This window comes from Pelodiscus sinensis, chromosome 10 (assembly GCF_052426305.1).
Source record: "Pelodiscus sinensis isolate ZL-2025 chromosome 10, ASM5242630v1, whole genome shotgun sequence".
Classification (NCBI taxonomy): domain Eukaryota; kingdom Metazoa; phylum Chordata; order Testudines; family Trionychidae; genus Pelodiscus; species Pelodiscus sinensis.
The window spans coordinates 26,472,749-26,484,887 of NC_143061.1; the positions used below are offsets into that span (position 1 = coordinate 26,472,749).

The 12,139-nt window shown below is 53.2% G+C and overlaps 1 protein-coding gene and 1 long non-coding RNA gene across 2 annotated transcripts in view; one reads left to right on the forward strand and one right to left on the reverse strand.

Moving 5' to 3' along the window:
* On the reverse strand, positions 1-10,217 carry LOC142830780 (uncharacterized). The gene is made up of 5 exons (XR_016350358.1): positions 10,096-10,217; positions 4,379-4,474; positions 3,733-3,848; positions 1,116-1,231; positions 1-608 (listed from the first exon to the last, which is right to left on the reverse strand). It is a non-coding gene; the product is annotated as an uncharacterized LOC142830780 (long non-coding RNA).
* Positions 10,179-12,139, forward strand: part of SLC33A1 (solute carrier family 33 member 1) — a 21,814-nt gene continuing 19,853 nt past the window's right edge. Inside the window, exon 1 of the mRNA XM_006123477.5 lies at positions 10,179-11,522. Coding sequence (XP_006123539.3) covers positions 10,754-11,522 — 769 coding nt within the window. The 5' untranslated portion in view covers positions 10,179-10,753. The remainder of the gene's footprint in view (positions 11,523-12,139) is intronic.

Consider the following 12,139-nt stretch of genomic DNA (forward strand, 5'->3'; position numbering starts at 1 on the left):
AGCGCAGGGTTTCTTCGCCTACCACCACTCCTCCTAAAAAATCGAAAGTGTCTCCGACAAGATCCTTGCCTAATATCCCGCACCCCAGGATCAGCACAGGGGATAAGCTGGGTACTTCAGGCATTGAGAAATTGTGACCAAAAACCTCTACCACGTCAAAAATAAAGAAGACGACGCAAGCGGCATTGTCAGTGGCACCAAGAGTATCATCGGCGCCACCTCCAGCTATGTCCTCGGCACCGCCAAATATACCAGCACCAAGAGCATCTTTGGCACCGATGACATCACTGGCACCGACGTCGCTGGCACCAACATCGCTGGCACCAACACGGCCCTGACGCCGTCGGCACTGATGGAGCTTCCCCTTTGGAGCCACTGCGTGGCACCAGCCATTTCAGCACCATCGGCACTGATTACTCCTGCAGACAGCACCACTGAACTGGCGTCTACTACTCCGTGGCGCTGAAGTCGCTCACCATCTTTAGCCTTCTCACCAGCACCATCCCCGTCTCCACCACCACCGAGATCTCCCAGGCCACTTTGGGAATACCAGCACCAGTCTTACTCACCTCATGATAGTGATAGAGATGCAGCCGTATTAGTCTGGTCTAACTGAAACAAAAGACAGGACTATGTAGCACTTTAAAGACTAACAAGACGGTTTATTAGGTGCTGAGCTTTCGTGGGCCAGACCCACTTCCTCAGATCAATATGTGGAAGAAAATTGGCACAACCATATATATCAAAGTGATACACCTCATGATAGGTTGCTGTCACCCTTCTTGGCCTCTTACAGGGATGACCATCATAATTATTATAGACACTCCTCTGCTTCTCCATGCTCTTACAGACATTCCTACACCCGATCTCAATCGCCACGCTACCCCCGTAACCAGCACTGGCATAGGCAATCACTGCTGGACAATCTCCACAAATACGATGACAGACCTCGTGATTCCCGCAGCAGATATTCCCATTACTATAGACCATGGTCACATGGCAGATCATCCTATGACTATTGCTCTTCCAGACACTCACCTACACCAGCCCCACCCACACCAATGGGGCAGCCATCGTCACCACCCGAGTTAACATCTGAGCCAGATGATACTCACGTCACTATTGATGATCAACCTCAGAGGTATCTTCAACTGATCACTCTTCATCACCAGACTACGTGGTAATTCCTGGAGATATCTCTCCGCCCAATGATCTCCGCCAATTCCAGGAGCTGTTTAAGAGGGTGGCGGTGACACAAGAGATCAAAATGGATGAACTTAAGGATAAACAGAATAAACTGCTCAAAAATTTACATCCTCAGCATAGAGGACAGCTGGCTGGCTATAAGCTTGGATGACGATATCCTGGAGGTCGCTGAAGAAATTCGGCAAACCCCAGCCTCCGCCCCACCGGTTAGCAAGAAGGCAGAAAAGAAATATTTTGTGCCCCCTAAGGGCATGGAATTTCTTTTCACTCACCCCCCACCTAATTCTCTAGTAGTCGAAGCCGCCCACCAAAGACTAAACACACCTCAATACAGACACATCTCCAACAATCGAGACTCTAAAAGGTTAGACATACTAGGGAGAAAAATATATACAGGGCTCGACAAATGCACTCGCCCACTCGCCTATTGCAAGTAGATTTTTATCAGCTGGTGAGCGTAGGGGTGGACTGGCCCAGTGGGTGGTTGTGACAGGCTGGCCAAAGCCCGCACTATGGGCGGTGCGGCCCCATCCAATCCGCCGGGTGAAGGAACGGAGCGCCGCCGGGAAGGGGGAAGTGCAGTAATTCTAAGCGCCGGGCTGCCTGTGTTCAGCTCCGGCACGAGGAGGCGGGGAATGAGCCAGAGGGTGGGACGCTGGCAGACGCCAGGACGCTGGCGTGACATAGCCCTGCCGATTTTAAAGGGTCATGGCAGCTCGGCTCTGGCTGCATGGCCCCGGGAGTTGGCTGCGGTGCAGCCAGGCCCTGCCCTGCCGGTTCCAGTCCTGCCGTGGCTCCAACCCACTCGCCGATGAGAGACCACTCCCGGCCGACCACCCGGCTCGCTGCACCCTCCCCTGCCCCTTTGTCTCCATGCCGCCCGTTCCCCACGCTGCCCCTGCTCCCCTGTACGCTGGATCCCCTGCTCTCCCTCTTCCCTGTGACTGTCTGGCTCTGTGCTGCCATTGTACCCTGCTCCCCTCCAATCCCTGCCTCCCTAGCTCTGGGCTGCCCATTCCCTGCACTGCCCCTAGACCCCGATCCCTCTGACCCTCCCGTTCCCCACGTCCCATTCCCCGTGTCTCCACCGCACCCTGCATCCCTCTGCCTCTGTGCCTCCCGTTCCCTGCGCCACCCCTGTACCCTCCCCCCACTGTTCCCTGCACCACTCTAGCTCTGTGCTGTCCCTGCACCCTGTTTCCCCTATGGGTCGGGAGTGATGGAGTGCTTGTTCATAGAGAGGGGCTGGATAGGGCAGGGAAAAGGCTGCTGTGATCCAGCGCCAGCTAAAGGGGGAGTTCACTTGAAGCGCCTTTGCCTTTATGGAAAAAAACAAATGAAAATGCTATTTCCTATTTATAGGGCTAAAATGCCGGGACAAAAATGAAAAAAAAACAAACATTGCAAAATGCAAACATGTAAAAGCCTTCTGGGAGAACGCTAGAAAGAAGGGGTGGGCATGAGGAAGGCGGGGATGGAGCAAGTCATGTGTGAGGGCAAAGGGATATGAGGGGAATGGGGGCAGAGGGTGGTGAGGGGGTGAGCATCAGGGAAAAAGAGAGCAAAGGGGGCAGGGGCAATGAGGGAAGGAGGAGGCACCAGGAGGGTGCAGGTGCCAGGGGATTCTGGGGGTGAAGCAGAAGGGCAGACACCTGCAGGGGAGGGACCAGAGGAGAGAGGCAGGGAAGGTGTGTAGAGGGAGGTGTTAGGAGAGGGGATAAGGAGGGGTAGCTCACATGATCAGAGTGGGGCTACTGGAGGAGTGGGCACGGGGGGGAGAGAAGGGTTGGTGGAGGGGGGCAGGTCTCAGGAAGGCTGAGGGCAGTGAGAAGGGCAGGAGTCAGGACAGCAGGGGAGGGTGAGGGGTTGGGGGGCAGCAGGCACCGGGGAGATGATGGAGCAAGGGGAGGAGACATGGCAGAAGAGGGAAAAGATAGAGATTTATAAGATATTTATTAATAACCTGGGTGATATTTATTAATAACTTATTAGTAATTACTGTTCTTATTCTTATTAGGAATTTATGCTATTAAAAAAACACTTTTGGGGGGGGGGAGGATGGCGAGTAGGGTTTTCCAGAATTTGTCGATCCCTGGATATATACATCCGCCACAATTATGTTGAGAATTGCTAATTACTCAGCGCATCTTTCTAACCACGTTTTTGACACCTTTGCCAGACTTACGCCTCTGATGGACCATTTGCCGGATTCCAAACGACCGATATTAAAATCTGTAGTGCAGGAGGTGTTTACCACTGCAAGAATGGCCCTGCAAATGGCGATTGATGTTGCAGACACAGCAGCACAGTCCATGGCCACTGCAGTAGTTATGCGCAGGGCTTCCTACCTGCAAGCAGCAGCGGTCCCAAAAGACTTCCAAAGCAAGGTCGAGGACCTACCTTTTGATAAAGATAGACTTTTTTCTGAAAAGATGGACACCTTGCTCCATTCTTCAAAGGATTCACGCATGACCCTCCAAACATTGGGCATGTACACACCTCCGTATAGGAGACGCCGGTATGTACCTTTCAAATGTAGGTACAATTATCCGTACATGCGACAACACTGGCAGCAACAGCATCAACACCAGCAATGAAATTTTGAACAACGCCCTCCTCAAAGACCGCAAAGTCACCGAAACCTGAGCAACAAGATGCAAAATTCCTTAAAGAACAAACAGCAGGTTTGATGCTCTGATCGAGGGTATGCAAACAACTGTGTTCAACAGCAGCAAACCCCACACCCTCACTTTCCAGCACCATCTCAGCCAATTTTACCAACAATGGGCCTCTATCATGACGGACAGATGGGTTCTAGAAATTGTTCGCTCAGGCTACTCCATTCCGTGCCTGACTCCCCTTCCCACTACCCCTCGCCCCCATCCCTCTTCAGGGACCCATCTCATGAAGCACTGCTACAGAACGAAGTTGCACATTAACGGTCACCAGTCCCCGACAACTTCAAAGGAAGCGGCTTCTATTCCCATTACTTTCTCCCAGCCTTCCCAAACCTTCTCACTCAGAACAAGGGGTTGCTACAACATCCTCAACTCCATATGCTGAACCTGACCTCATGGCTCCTCATTGGATGAACCCCATGGAAGATCTCTACTCCTCACAAGTTAAAGATATCCTCATTCATAGCAGATGACAAACGACTAGGAACACTTACCTGTCAAAATGGCATCGTTTCATATCTTGGTGCACAACTCACGATGAATGTCCGGAATCAACCCCGCTTCCTGTCATCGTCGACTATTTACTCCACCTAAAACAAACAGGATTGGCACTGTCATTGCTTAGAATTCATCTGGCAGCCATCTCAGCTTTCAGGCAACCCATTGGGGGCACTTCTCTATTTGCACACCCGATTATGAAAAGATTCTGAAAGGGCCTGATGAACCTAAGCCATCCTCAGGAGCACACTTCTCCCCAGAACCTAGACATTGTGCTCGAAGCACTGATCACTCTGCCATTTGAACTACTGGCTATGGTGCCACTTTGCTTATTAACCATGAAAGTAGTTTTTCTCCTTGCAATTACTTCGGCACGCAGAGTAAGTGAATTATCGGTTCTCATGGCAATCCCACCGTATACAATATTTAGCAAGGACGGCATAGTACTGCGTCTCCACCCTAAGTTCATACCCAAAGTATCATCGAGTTTCCACATACATGAACCGATTGTCCTCCCTTTCTTTCATCCGAAACCACATAGTTCTCCACGAGAGGCAGCCCTGCATACACTCGACGTTAGGAGAGCTGTAGCATTCTACATAGACCATACCAAACAGTTTAGGAGAACAGACAATTTATAGTTTCCCTAGCTCACAAATCAAAAGGACTACCGTTATCGTTCCAGTGTATCTCCAAGCTCATTATCAGTTGTATAAGTGAAGCATATGCTTCGAGACACATTCCTCTCCCGACACAGCCCTGAGCCCATTCTACGAGGGCAATGGCAGCTTCTATGACCTTCTTTAAAGGTGTCTCTTTAAAGGACATATGTAGAGCCACAACCTGGTCTTCCGATGTCACTTTTGTTAAGCATTACGCTATACTTCAAGGCAGACTCTCAGTTGCCACGGTGGCGTCAGTGGTGCTTTCTTCAGCAGACAAATAAGGACTTCGATAATTTTTCCCTCCTTCCTGCTGTTGGAGCACTGTAGTTCAGTCACCCTCAGTGGAGCACCCACGGGGACTTCTCGAAGAAGAAAGCGAAATTACTCACCCCAGGTGCAGTAACTGTCATTCTTCTAGATGGTCCCCATGGGTGTTCCACTACCCGCCCTCCTCCCCACTTCGGAGCCCGTTTCTTGTTTATTATATCTTCTAGATTCCGAGGCAGACTCGAGGAACTGGCGGGAGCTGGACCGCGCACGCACTCAGAGTGGCGCGAACGCTGCGAGATGCCACCGCACGTGCGTGGTCCGGCCAGCACAGCAAAAGATCTCTGTTTCTGCGGTGCCGGGGCAAGCCCAGCACCTTCAGTGGAGCACCCACAGGGACTATCTTGAAGAAAGCCAGTTACTGCACCTGGGGTGAGTAACTTCACTTTATGAAAGTAAGTAACCGTTTTTTATTCACAGTAACAAATGCAAGTCACTTCCACATGGCAGCCAGAATAAGTTAGTGGCCCAAAGGCCGAGTGTGGAATGGAGGCCATGCCTCGCCAGGAGTGCAGGGAGTATGGCTGGTGGGTCTGGATGTGAATGGGAACTGGCCCATTCTGTTGCACTGGCGCCAGGAAGAAGTTGCTCAGGTTGATGATGGACCCATGGGGTTCTTCAGAAGGTGTGAGTGCACAGTACAGGTGGGTGTTGCTACAGCTTTCTCAAGACATCTCCATATGAAATATAATTTTAGTTCTCAGGCTTCTTTAATTGTCAGTTTAATGGTTTTGCCTATAGAATATTATTACTAAACTTTCAATAACTCTTTAATAATACATAATTTTACTATATTATTACAAATTAGGTCTAGCTGATCTTTTCTTATTAAATTATAGCAATTTACAATGTGTGAGAGATGTTACATACTTTTGCTCATACTACTGTATATTGATCTAAAACATTTAAAGATGTTGGCCTGCTACTCTTTTCTTCATTAGACATCCTTAAGAAATATAATTTTATAACTGCTTTTTCTGTTCCCTATACATGTCAATGTATTACAGATTTCTAACATTTTTACAGTATGTGCATTTTCTGGGAGCAGTGTTCAGTACAGATTGGACCTCCTGAATCTGGCACCCTTGGGACCTGACATGTCCCAAATGAGGGAATTTGCCAAATCAGGGGAGGTCCCTTCCCACCAGCCTCCCAGGACACTGCCCCACCCTCCAGCTCATGTCTCTCCTGCCCTATTGCCACTGGCCTCCAGCCTTGCTGCTATAGGGCTTGGGTTCTGGAATGCTGCCGCCAACTGGCTGGGGCTCTCCGGGTATGGAGCTCCCTACTGCTGCTGTGGCCGGCCAGAGCTTCCTGGGGACAGGGCTTCCTGGAGACAGGGGACAGTCTGTCACGTTGCTGCCCCACCTGGCCTGGAGTTCCCTAGGGACAGGGCTCATCTGTCCCCATGGTGGGGCTCCCTGCAGCTTGACTCCCAACTGGCTTGTACTCTTGGGCCCTGGGGCTCTCTCACCCCAGATTTAGGAGGTTCAACCTGTATTGTTTATCTACCTTTTAATACTAGGTATATTGAGTAATTTCAAATGACAATGTTCTGATATGTTCAGTTTTACCTATAGATAGATGCATAGTTAAAGGACTATTAGGTGAAATTGTTTCAGTTGAGAAATTTCCTTTTCTTCTATATTAAAAATGAGACATTGAAATACATCATAGAATCATAGAGTACTAGGACTGGAAGGGACCTCGAGAGCGCTTCTGTATCAGAGGCAGCAGGGAGGGGGACGAGGAGGAAGCAGGCGCTTGTGCTGTGGGGAGCCAGCTTAAAAGCTGGTTTCCCCCAGCACTGTCTCTGGTGTGCAGCAGCAGGGAGAGGGGAGGCAAAGCTGCAGTGGTCCCGGAGCTGGCACGAGCCTGGACTGCTCAGTCCTGCCTCACACTGTTTTCAGGAACCACCCACACAGCAGCTCTGACTTTTAAAAGTAGTAAAAGCTGCTTGGCTTTTTCTACATTTAAATGACAGAGGCACAGAAGTCCGGGACGAGCCGGGACTGGACCTACCCCCACTACAGCTCTGCAGTTTAAATATACAGTAAAACTCCAATGGTCCGGCATCTGATGGTCCAGTACTCCTGATGGTCCGGCACCATCAGGAACCCAGAAGTGCTCCAGGCAGCCGGACCATTGGAGCTGCTCTGCCCCAGGCTTCCCCGATTCAGCAGCTGCTGAAACTGACCAGCGGCTGACTAGGAGAAGCCGGGCGCAGAGCAGCTGGGGCACTGCTGGGTTGGTCCCATAGCACTGCCCCTCAGGGCTGCGGGACCAACCCGGCAGCACGCCAACTGTCCCCGATTCAGCCGCTGCTGAAACTGACCAGCGGCTGACTCCGGGAAGCCCGAGGCAGAGCTGATCAGCCCCCGGCTTCCTGGAATCAGCCCCTGATCAGTTTCAGCAGCGGCTGACTTGGAGACACCTGGGACAGAGCAGCTGGGGTGCTGCAGGATTGGTCTCGCAGCACCAAGGATTGGTGCTACCAGACCAACCCAGCAGCACCCCAGCTGCTCTGTCCCAGGCATCTGGATTCAGGCGCTGTTGAAACTGACCAGCGGCTGACTCCAGGAAGCCCGGGGCAGAGCAACTCTGCCTCCGGCTTCCTGGAGTCAGCCCCTGATCAGTTTCAGCAGCGGCTGACTTGGGGACACCTGGAGTAGAGCAGCTGGGGTGCTGCCGGGTTGGTCCAATAGCGCCACTCCTCGGCGCTGTGGGACCAACCCGGCAGCCCCCCAGCTGCTCTGCCCCAGGCTTCCTGATTCAGCCACTGCTGAAATTGACCAGCGGCTGACCCCAGGCAGCCCGGGGCAGATCAGCTCTGCCTCGGGTTTCCTGGAGTCAGCCGCTGATCAGTATCAGCAGCGGCTGAATCAGGACACCTGGGGCAGAGCAGCTCGGGGGCTGCCGGGTTAGTCCAGTAGCGCCAAGGAGCGGCGCTGCGGGACCAACCCGGCAGCACCCCAGCTGCTCTGCCCCAGGCATCCCCAAGAGCAGCTGGGGTGCTGCCGGGTTGGTCTCGCAGCGCCAAGGGTCGGTGCTACCGGACCAACCCGGCAGCACTCCAGCTGCTCTGCTGCAGGTGTCCCCGATTCAGCTGCTGCTGAAACTGATCAGCAGCGGCTGAATCAGGGACACCTGGGGCAGAGCCAGACTATCGGAAGGGGGGGCTATGAGGGGTCTGGGGTGGCATCCCCTCCCACCCCAAGCCCCTCATAGCCCCCCCCCCTTCCGATAGTCTGGCAAATATGATAATCCAGCACCCCCTGGGTCCTAAAGGTGCTGGATTATCGGAAGTTTACTGTAGTAGGAGCCAGGCTGCCTGTGCACCCGGCTCCTACTACATTTAAATTGCAGAGCGGCAGCAGGACCCTTTATTGACTAAATCGAGTACTACACAATTAGTCAGTTACCTGCTTCTTAACATCCTTAATATGGAAGTGATGTGTTGAGCGGGGACCAGACATGCTGGCCACTTCCAGGAACAGCACAGAGCTAGGGCAGGCAAGAAGCTTGCCTTAGCCCTGCTGTGCCACTGACTGGGAGCCACTTGAGATAAGCACCACCCTGTCCCCAGTCAGAACTGCTTGCCCCCAGTTGAAACACCTTCCTGCATTTTAACTCCCTCCCAGGGCCTGCACCTGAACCCACTCTCCCCAGTTGGAACCTCCTCATATACTTTAACTCCCTCTCAGATCCTGCGTCCCCTTCTGCACTCCAACCCCCTTGACTCCAGACTAGGGGTGTTGCAGGAGGAGTTGGGGGGGAGGGCACGTGGTTAGTGTGCACCCCCATGCTCTTCTTTAGCACTTGTCCCTGGGAGTGGAGAGCAGTGGAGGGAGAAGACTGCAAGGAGATCTCCCATTTACATGCAGCCAGTTGGCTGTGGTTCCCACTGTCATACTGGAGTCTCCCTCATTTATTTATTGACAAATACAATTTGCAGAATTATAAAAAATGGTGCACAAAATTTTTAATTTTTGGTGCTGAATTCCATTAGGAATATGGGGGCTAGGCACTTGTGAAGGGGCTGTGACAGGGGTGCTGGCCTGAGGGGAGAGAGCTGTGGTGGATGGAATGGCCCTGGGAGTAGGGATTGGGGGGAGGGGGAAGAGCTGTGGGGGAGGGGCTACTGGGCATGAGGGTTGCTGGGCATAAGGGAATGAAGAATACTAAGGGGGGCAATGTGTCAGGGCACGTTGGCAGCACAGGGTTGGAGTTGGGGTGCAGGTGGAGGGAAATGCAGGGTTTGGGGTGAAGGGGAAAAGGAGTGCCATGTCCACAGGGGCCCTTGCCTTCAGTGTCTTTTCCCTAAGGCTGGCCCTGTTGGCAACCCTCAGCAATACCCAAGATGGACCATAAAAAAAGAGAGTCCTCACGGGTGAGGTCTGCACAATGCTGAAGAAAACAGGGCAGAAAATGGCCTTGGATGGGGCAGCTGCAGGCAGTGTTGGGGGGAAGCCCCAAGGCAGGTTGGATGAAGGAGGCCTGCAGTCCATCTGGAGAGGGGGAGGGAGAAGGGTGCGAACCCCAGAATGGGAAGCTGGGGGGAAGCGAGCAGCCTGTGCTAAAGCCGGAAGCTGAGCGGACACGCTGCAGAGCTGCAGTCGATTCCTAGAGGCCAGCGGGGAGGAGCTCCAGCCGGCGGCCACAGGGGGCGCTGCTCCGGGCCAGGGGGCAGAAAGCAATTCAACAGAGTGCCCGCCTTTTACCTGCGCGTCACCCGCCTTCCCACCAATAGGGTGCAACCACGCCTGCCAGGGCTGCAGCCGTGGGATTTCCGCTCCCCTCTCCTCCGAGCACGCGTTGTGCTGGCGAGTATTTCCGGGGGAGCTATTACAGGACGGACCCAGCCGGGCGGCGGAGCCGGAAGTACTTCGCTGAAGTACAGAGACAGCACCGGGGAGACGCTGGGTGGGCAGGAAGCGGCGCGACTTCTCCGCGAAGATCCCGCGTTAGGAGAAAGGAGCTGAAAGGAGGAGCCCCCCCCCCCCCCCCCCCCGCGCGGTTCACGCTGACCGCCACCCCCCGGCGGAGCGCAGCCCCTCCCGCACGCTTCCCGGCAAAGGAGAGAGCCAGGCTTTCTTCTCCTTTTCCGCCGCAGAAGAGCTGCCCCAGTGGGTCGAGACTTGCCCCCCCCCCGAGCCTGGCGAGCAGAGGGCAATGAACCCCCTGCTCTGCGGTAAGGAAAGCTGAGCAGAGCCCTCCCTTGAACTGGCATAGCTCCCTCCCGCGCTGCTCCGCAGTTGGCAGAGCCAGGAACTTGCGTCCTGAGTGACCGGCAGTGGCAGGAGCTGCACTTCGCCACTGTAAGATTGCTGGGGACCAGTGGACCTCACATCCCAAACAATCCTGGACTTTGTGTGCGACATGAGTCCAACCATCTCTTACAAGGACAGCAGCCGGCAGCGCCGGCCTGGCGGCTACCACCACTCCATGGACATGGAGATCAAGCCCCCACCACCAACTGTGGACATGGATAATCACACTGAGAGACTAGGAGACGAAGACACAGAGGCATTGCTCCAGGAACTTAACTCACCATCCTGCGTGGTACCCCGAGGATATCGGGCAGAACTGGGTAGTATCCTGCTCCTCCTTTTTCTATATGTGCTACAGGGAATCCCGCTGGGGCTGGCAGGCAGCATCCCACTCATCTTGCAGAGCAAGAATGTCAGCTATACGGACCAGGCTTTTTTCAGCTTTGTCTTTTGGCCTTTCAGTCTCAAGCTGCTCTGGGCCCCATTGGTGGATGCAGTCTACTTTAAGAGCTTTGGCCGTCGCAAGTCCTGGCTTGTGCCCACTCAATACATCTTGGGTTTTTTTATGATGTACTTGTCCACGCAGGTAGACTTCTTGTTAGGAGATGTGGAGGGCAAGAGTCCTGATGTGGTGGCCCTCACTGTGACTTTTTTTTTGTTTGAGTTCCTGGCTGCCACACAGGACATTGCAGTGGATGGCTGGGCACTGACTATGTTGTCCCGGGAGAATGTGGGCTATGCTTCCACATGTAACTCTGTTGGCCAAACAGCAGGTTATTTCTTGGGAAATGTGTTGTTCTTGGCCCTGGAATCTGCTTCCTTCTGTAACAAATATTTGCGGCTTCAACCTCAACCCAAAGGAATTGTTACGCTTTCAGGTATCATCTATACAGTATTGAAATTCAAGTCATAATAGTGGTAGTAATGGATTTTGGAGCCTTTGGTCTCTCTTTTTAAAGGGTTAAATGTTATCCAGTTTGAAAATTAACTGAAAGTTGTTTGATCTACGGAGTCTTAATTTAGGTTTCAGTGAATAAGCGAGTGCAATTGGCAGTCTGTGTAAAGAGGCTGAGAGAAAGGCAGTGTTCCCTTTAAGGTGCGCGCCTAGTGTGGTGCACACCAAGAATTTGAGACCCACCCACCTCCTAAGCAGAGCTGCACAGTGGCAGCTCTGGGATGGGGCCAAATCGCAGGCAGCTGCCCCACTCCAGGAGCAGCAGGGCAGTCACTGTATGGCTCTGGCCCTCGCTGTGTGATGGTTGGTGGCTGCTCTGGTAGCCCTAGCCAGGGCTAGAACTGGAGCTGTGTTGCAGATGGCAGCAGCAGTTCTGGAGGCCCTAGCTGGGGTCAGGGTCAGAGCTAGAGCAATGTTGCTGGGGCTGGGGCTGCTGATGGCTGCTCCTGGTGCTGGATCTGAAGGAACTGCATGGTGGGCTGAAAGAGCCCTGTGGTGGGTGGCAGGCGGCTCCTCCAGCTGTAGTAAATATGTTTCCAT